Source organism: Platichthys flesus, chromosome 4 (assembly GCF_949316205.1).
Source record: "Platichthys flesus chromosome 4, fPlaFle2.1, whole genome shotgun sequence".
NCBI lineage: Eukaryota > Metazoa > Chordata > Actinopteri > Pleuronectiformes > Pleuronectidae > Platichthys > Platichthys flesus.
This window is the reverse complement of record NC_084948.1, coordinates 19,305,343-19,313,794: the sequence shown is the minus strand read 5'-3', so window position 1 is coordinate 19,313,794 and position 8,452 is coordinate 19,305,343. Positions and strand designations below refer to the sequence as shown.

Sequence of the window (8,452 nt, the reverse complement as noted above, 5' to 3'; positions counted from 1 at the left end):
ATAATGTTATAATATAATTTAACCTAAATTTGTTACACTAACAAGGATCTTTTTTGGAATTGAGGTGTTTTATGTATGTATGTACTTTTATAGTCTGATCTACTTTTGGTAGTTCAAGAACAGTTTAATTATTATACTTTTATACCCACTTTTACCTCAGTAAGAATTTCTGTGCAGGACTTTGGGTAACACAGCATTATTATAATGCTGCAGTCTGAGTAAAGGATCTGCATTGTGTGCGTTTGTGTGTGTGTGTGTGTGTGTGTGTGTGTGTGTGTCTGTGCGTGTGCGTGTGTGCGTGTTTGTGCGGGCCCTGATATAAAAGCGTGCGCAGATTTCTGGAGACTGTGTACCCGAGTTAATTGAGTTCATCAGGAGAACAAACACATCTGGCCAGTATGTTCCACACTGCTGGAGGACGACAGAGCGACGACCACGTATCTGTTGCCGGCACTTTCACATCAGGAAGCTCATCAAGTATTGAAGAGGAAACCCAACTCAGACTGAGAGACTGTGGAAAGAATACAAGGCAGACAGGAAAAGCCGAATACAAAGGAGACATATTGCATTGAGGGGAGAAAAGGAGAAGATTTTGACCTCAGAAGAGCAACGGAGTTTGAAATACAGTGCAGCTCGGAGGAGAAATAGATAATAAGTGTGTTTGTATGGGCTCTCGAGATACAGTGTGTGTATGCTCCCCTCTTCGTCTGTCAGTCCGTCCCCTGAGCTGAGTTAAGGGGGCGTTTAGGAGAGCGGGAGCAGTTATGTAAATCAAGTGTGTGAGTGTTAATACGTGTGTGTGGTTCAGTCGGAGGTGCACGGGACAGATTTACACCCCAATGTGCAGGAGCGATGAAGGCCATTTCCCAGGCAGGCCGTTTCTCTCTTTTCGGTGTTTCTCTCGCCGGTCGCTTGGCATCGGTCCAGTTTAATTTCTTCGGCCGCCTACAGGCTTGTTCTTTCACCTCCATATCCCGTATTCTCACTGCCAACCAACAGCCTACTTTCATATTCCCTTCCTCCTCAGCTCTCTTGCGGACTCTCAACCGAATCGCTCTCCGTCTCTGCAAAACTGCTGCGTCTTTATCCCCCCCCCCCCCCCCCCCCCCGCCCTGTGTCCCCTGCAGCTGAGGCATCTAACCCCTCACAACGTCAATCACTCAGCCCCCTCCCTCCCCTATTACCTGAGTCGCTATACGCAGCTTTTTTTCCTCATTGTCGTACAAATCTTTAACCTTCATTCACAAATAAGTCTCCTGACCTCATCATCCTTTGAAAAACACTAATAGGGTCAATGTCCCATTAATGTAGATCAGATCAATATTTAGCATTTGTACAGTATATGACCTGAACGTCATGTACGGTGCATTTATTCAGATACAAATATCTTTATTTTCTTGGGTAAGTCCCCACTCCCCACACGAATGAATCCCCAACTAAAATGCAAAGAAACAAAAATAATGAGGATTGATCAAAATGGAGTTTTCAAACACCAGCAATCTCATATTCGGAGTCAAGTCGGGTTATGTCATTCTTTATAGCCCCATTATGAGAACTGTGATGAGCCGGCAGGTTTTTAAAACATTGTATTAACAAGATAATAACACAGCGGCGGCGTCACACCGTGCACACACAACTCCACGACAATAAAAAAATGAATAAAAAAATAAGCTGATGCACTGAAGACAATAAGACTGTTAAAAGAAACAATATTAGAACAATAAGCAGTATAAAAAGCATGAGATTCTATCAGACGTGTGGGAGTTTACGACGTAGTAAAGCAGTGAAACGGCAGAGAGGGCAGCCAGTCAATGTTCAGTGCATCAAGAGCAATGCTCTACATACACAGAGCGGTTCTCCTTGTAGAGCAGGTGAGGTACGGCTGCAGGATCAATCCAAGAGCTCACGTTCTTCAGTGAGTGGTCGGTGTGGAGGATATTCAGATGTGCTGACAACCTGCTTTTTGGAAATATAATAAAGATAATACATTTTATCTGTACCGCGCTTGTAACAATGCTCAATGACACTTAACATGGGATTAAAAAACTGTTAAAAGTAGATGAATGTGAATCACTATAAACATAGAATACACATAATAACACATTATGTCAATCAAACAATAAAAGGCAGTTCTGGGTTTTGAGAAGTGTTTTGAAGGTTTAGAGCTCAGTGCAGCCTCTGATGGGCGAGTTTATCCATAGACAAGCAATGTATCCTGTCAATAGTTATTTAAAAAAAGATTAAGAACACCAAAATAAACTCATTTTGCGTTTAACAAAAAATATTATTAGATGGGAAAGGAATTGAAACTGTCTTCATGTAGTGCTGGAAAAAATTAAGTTGTAGTTATATGTTTTTTGATAGAGAGAAAATTATGTTAAATTGCAAAATAGATTTTTTTGTGAGGATTTGCGACACGTCATTAAGGGCTTTGATGAATTGTTTTTAATTAGTCCTTTGTATCATTCATTTCATAAAATGCTGAGGGAAAGAGATTCATTGCAATGTCTTTTTTTAATTTGTTGAAATGATTTCAGAGGTCCACAGTGAAGCTGCTGCCTCCCTTTTACAGCGTGTGTGTCGGACGAGAACTTTTCCATGAATTCCTCCCATGGGGTTGTGTAAGGACGGGGGCAGCAGCCTGTGAAATCATGTGCACTCGTCTTCTCCTCAGATAATAAGACAGATCTTCCAAACAAACATTGATCCACTGTGCTCTATTATATCCGTCCTTATTCCTGTCTAAAACCTAATGCGTTTCTCACAGTGGGATCAAATCAGCCCTCATTCTCTGCTTTCTCATCTCATCTCCTCTCTGTGCCTCATGTCCATTTATTATTTTTTTGGAAAGTAGAGTTGAAGGGAGGAGGATGATGATGGAGGAAAGACGTAGAGACGGGTGGAGCGGGTGAAGGAGGGATGGAGAGACCAGGTTCAGGGTCTGCGTGTGGTTGTCAGTGGCTCTATTTCCTCTGTTGTCGTGTGGCGCCCTGTGGGTTCAAGGTCCCCTCACCACCCCATTCTCTCTCTCCTCCCCACACTCTGCTCTGCCGGACTCTACCATAAATCCGCCGACACACATGCTCACCAGAACGCACACACGCGCACACACTTGCATACACTAATCAATACAAGCCTGCTTGGCACTGCCAAAGCCCAAAATGACTATAGATTTCCTGTCCCCCTCCGCCACTAAACTATGCAAACCTCAGGTTTATGTCCCGGTACTTGTTCCGGTGTTCCTTCTCCATAAGCAGGACGGGGGATTTCCTCTGAGGCGGAGACGGAAGGATACAGGTGTGGATGGCTCGAGAAAAGGCTTTTCAACGGGAACCACATATGTCTACTTGACAGAAAACATAGAGCCCCTTGCTTTGGTATTCAATAATCGCAAACTGTATACAGCTATAGATTCTGAAATCAATACGGTGTATTAAGACGCTCGTAAATGTCCTGCTGAAGTCAAGGTTTTGTTTAAGTTGTGAATTACGTGAGCAAGAGACACATATAACACACGGTTGATTATCGGATGTTAAATAAAACTAGATGTGATTTATTTGGTGAAATATTGTATGATTTGTGAAAAGGAGCGAATGCTGGGTTATGAGAGTCAGCAAATAAGTTGCCCACACAAAAATGATTTTATTTTTCAGTAGAATTTGTTATAGTCCCCTTTGAATGTTTTACCAAAATAGATATTTGTATCTGTCTCTGTTTTTGTTGAACAACCCAGCAACATGATGGTTTGTCTCCGATTTCCAGTATACTTAGTAATACATATCAGTAATATAGTAATCAGTAATAACCATTTTTTATTGATATGAAATATTCAACACCATGTTCATTGGTCTAATGAGTCAGTTTAAAACACTAATGACTTATTACCTCCTTGTTTTGAGGGAAGTAAATAAAAACCTATATGGGCCAGGATGCACACCCCGTGGAGTTGCTTGTGTGTGTAATGTTTTGCTCAACCGTGTCTGCAGGTGCTGTCGTCTTTAAAGCACGAATATGTGCCCGATGTGCTAATTTGTATTCCTTCCGTGTGTGTTTGTGCTGGTGTCGGGTTGAAAGTGTGTTTGTGCGTCTGAGACGGGCTAATAGTTTGTCTGGCCGGACCTGTGACAGGGTCATCAGTAACCCGGGGATGGGAAATTGAAATGATCGGCTCATTCAGTCTCCGAGCAACTCCATTACCCACAACCTCACAATCAAACACACACAGACGCACACATCTTCCCTCCTTGTTTGTACTCGGCTCATCTCTCCATCACTGTCAGCCGCGTCTGTTGTCTCTCTCGCTGCTCGAGTCTTTTCTTCGGCAACTCCGACTTTAAGTTATTTTAGTGTCTTTCATGTTCGGTCTTCTCTCTCTGTGCCTCTTACTTTTGCTTTTTCCTTTTCATCCTGTCTGTCTCAAAACTCCCGAATGGCACTCTGTAAAGTCTCTTTAAGAGGCTGTGACTGGATGTGTGCGAGTGGGTGAGAGGATCGAATAAAGGAGAGACAGCTGTCGGTCCAGGATTGCATTAGGGAGGGATTTGGAAAAGCTGAGGTGACATTGACTCGAAGAGCAGAAGAAAGTTCAGGGAGATTTCACAGTCGAGCCACATCTACACTTTCACAGATTCTTCTTGAATCAGAGGGAAATTTGAAAGGGAAAAACAAACAGATGTAAACCGATGAAAAACAGCTCCTCACACAGTCATTGATCTCCAGTACGAGTCCTTGATTCTGTCTAGTAAGCTGCTTGTTCCTTCTGGGTGGCGGAGCATTGAGGAAAAACAAACACTGCCCGACACAGTGAAAATAGACAAACAAAGTAGACCTTTTTATGGAAAAAAATATTTGATGCTGGTGTGATTTATTCTTCCTTTATGGAAATTTTCATTTCCATAAAGGGTTTTCATTGTCCTCCTTGTTTCTGACTGGGTCTTCGTCGGTGTTACAACGCTTAGCTCAAGAAGGGAAGGGGAACATAAAAAACAAATATCAATGTTTATTTATTTTGCAAAAAAGTTTGCAAGAAAAAAGATATAAAGGTGAGGCAAACTACAAAGAAAAATGTGTTAATTTACATATTAAAGAAAGACTATAAAAAGGGTTTAGACACAAGAGGGCGCCGTAACAACCTTAGATTTGAATGTTACGTGTCCAAGGTGTATCAGCCCTCTTCTTATCTCTGATTGGCTCCAGCTCCATGTGACGCTCGAACGATAAGCAGTATAGATGATGCATAGATGGATGATATGCAAAAGATGCAATGCTACATGACGTAAAGGGACAATCACACACTAGATCAAATTGTAATGTGGAGTTTTGCCCGTTTCACTGAAACACACACACACAAACACACACACACACACACACACACAGACCAATGTGTAGCTGCTCGGCGCCTTGATGTGACCCTCCTGGCTCATCAGGAAGAACTGCTCCACTTAAACTTTGTTGCTCCCTTGTAATTGAATTAGTTTGCTCAATTATGTAGCGGCAGGTCTGTCCTCATTATACACAGCACCATTAAAGCACAAGGATGGAGCCGAGGGGAGGAGGACGAGGAGGAGGAGGGGGAGGAGGAGGAGAGGGAGGAGGAGGAGAGCAGCAGGCGAGGAGGGGGAGAGCCGAGCGGAGAGTCATTTTAGCGAAAGCGTAAAGTTTCACTGCTCTAATCTTCGGCGCGTCAGTCACATCTGTACAACACCTGTGCCACAGTTTATGAATTATGTCCTGCTGCGTCTCCCCTGCCTTCACTGTCTCTTTCTGTTTGACTCTCCTCTCCGACTCACTCCGTGCTTCGGGGGCCAAATGCTTGGAAAAACGCTGAGGCAGCATTTCGGCAGAGTTCTTCTCAAGTTTACTTCACTGACTACATCAGAAAACATCCATCTGAGCCAAAATGCTGTCGAACCACTTGCTGCAGGGGTTTCTGAGCTCAGCACAATGATCACACATCCGCCAAAGATTCCCTAACACTGGAACACACACACACACACACACACACCCTTACCCTAACCCTATTCTGTGAAAGACTCTGTGTACCTGCACCAAAGCCACATTTCACAGAAGTCAACTCTTCTCTTCTTTCTGCTCCTCTGTCTCTCTGTTTGTCCCTTCTCCTGTCTCTCTCTCACAGGAGCAGCTGGAGGGCCTCCAGAGTGACTTCAAGCATGTTAATGAAGGAGGTTTCCAGCTGCAGAGGTGAGTTTACACACAAGCACACACACACAATGAACACACAACACAGAGGCAGAATGCACAGCCGGCTGATGTAGAAGCCGATTTCCCTGCAGATGTTTCCAAGCTATTGCTGTTTAATTACTGATGACCCTGACTGAGATTGGACCTGTGTGTGTGTGTGTGTGTGTGTGTGTGTGTGTGTGTGTGTGTGTGTGTGTGTCCTCTGAATGTCCCCTACTCCCCCCCCCTCTCTCTCCTGGGTCAGTAATCACCTGACCATGGACCTGGATAACAACATCAATATCAACATGCTGCAAATTGAGAACAAGGTGTTCATGTGAGTTTGTGTTTTATCTCTGGCTAAAGAGGAGTAATGATCTTTTTTGTATTTGATCATATAAAGTTTATCCAATTAAAAAGAAAGCTTCCCCTTTGAATACTTGATTATTGTATTTCTTACCATAGTAATTCTGACTTTTATATTTTAGATGACTGTGTAGTTGCAAGATAAGTCTGACATTTCACACGATTAGCAAAACATCTTAGAGACAATAAGACTTTCTGACTTTTTGCCAATCTTGGCTTTCCTCGTAAACAAATGATCTAAGCATTGCTTCATTGTAAAGGGTCACATACTTAAAATATGTATGTCTCCTGACTGATTCTCAAATAAACAAACCTTCCTTAAAGATATAAAATATATCAATTTAACCAATAGAATGTCTAAAAACAACTACATCTATGTGGTTTATTTTAATGTACTTACCATCAACACTGAAAAACAGAGTAATCCCCAATTTTTTTAGCTGCATAAGGTGAAAACAACTTTAAAGCTGCATCCGTGAACATAGATTGTGCGTGAGTGGCTTCAGATACATTTTCATCTGCCATCGTGGTGAACACAACAACTCCCATGATCCCACACTGTTTCACACGTCTTTTGTTATTGTTTTGACTTAAAGACCCCCTAGAGGCAGAAATGACATATTGTGTGTGAGGTTGTCGTTATAGCAGTACATGCAATGCGTTTAAAAAACGTTTCCCTGTGTTTATACGTTGCCTCTTCTTCGGTGTTGCAGCATCCAACGGGCCTGGCGTGACTTCCTGCAGAGACAGGAAGCGGAGAAAAGGAGCCCCTCCCCGCCCTCCCTCTCCTCCTCTGACAAGATGAGCATGTCAATCAGCATGGCGACTCTGTCAGATGGCAGCACCCCCGTAAGTCAAACATCACTTCCCTTCCAAAGTCAAAGTGCTCGGACAACGCCGTGGCTGCCAGTGTTCCTGGGGATGTGGTCATGGACATGTGTTGGCTTTGGCAGCTGTTTTAATATTTGTGCGTCTCACTGTTTCATTAAGTGTGTGTGTGTTTGGAGTTTTGTGCTGCTTTACATGCTGAATATGGGAGATATTAATTCCTGCCAGAAGGGGGCAGTATCACTCAGCTGATTTCCTCAGTGTGCACACTCACAACCTGCCTCTTCTTTGGGAGCAGAGAGTCAATATAACAGGATTTGTTCTGATATACACACTCTCTCTCTCTCGAAGTAGCAGCAGCAGCGGTGGAACAGCCATACCCATTAAGCACATCTTCCCTTCATTTAACCAGATCGCAGTAAATCCCCGGGATTTTCTTTCCTGCGTCTCCCGGTCATTATAATTCTGAACCGACGTCGGCTGCAGCCCTCCGACTGAATAGCAAGTGTGTGTACACTCCTCTCCTAATCTCTGAGCCTGGAGTCAACAGGCAGGTTAAATCTCAGAGACAGCCGGGAGAGTTCCCTGTGTGAGCACACTTAGGTGGTACTTGTCCACTCAATCAGGTCAGAGAAAAGCTTTTACACTGAAGGACACTGTTTGATTTGGATTCCTGTGGATGAAGGGGGGGGCGATTTGTTTATTAGTGAGGAGAAGGAGAAGAAATATCAGAGCTCTGTTGGGTTTACAGTAACATGATGTGAGATGTGGAAGCGAAGATGTGGATACACAGTTAATGCCGTAGGTTATGTTTATGGTTTATACACACACACACACACACTTGTACTCGTATCTTATAGAGGACACTTATTGATTATAATGCGTTTCCTAGTCCATTAAACTAATCATCAAATCTAAACGCAGAACCTACCTGTACCTGATTCCAACCCTACCCAGCACATGAAACACTTGAAAATAAGACTATGCAAACATACACACTGAACTTCCTAATTAATATACCTTTTTTTTTTGGTATACCCCAAACCCCACCCAGTCCCCTAACCCTTACCTTAACTCT

The 8,452-nt window shown here is 43.1% G+C and overlaps 1 protein-coding gene across 1 annotated transcript; it reads left to right on the top strand.

Moving 5' to 3' along the window:
- Positions 1-6,130: 6,130 nt before the first annotated feature.
- Positions 6,131-7,872, top strand: LOC133952023 (IQ domain-containing protein J-like; the record flags this gene model as incomplete). Its single annotated transcript, XM_062386296.1, has 3 exons — positions 6,131-6,201; positions 7,260-7,399; positions 7,787-7,872. Coding segments are annotated over 3 exons (297 nt in total), but the record flags the coding sequence as incomplete, so codon positions are not given.
- Between the last annotated feature and the right edge of the window lie 580 nt (positions 7,873-8,452).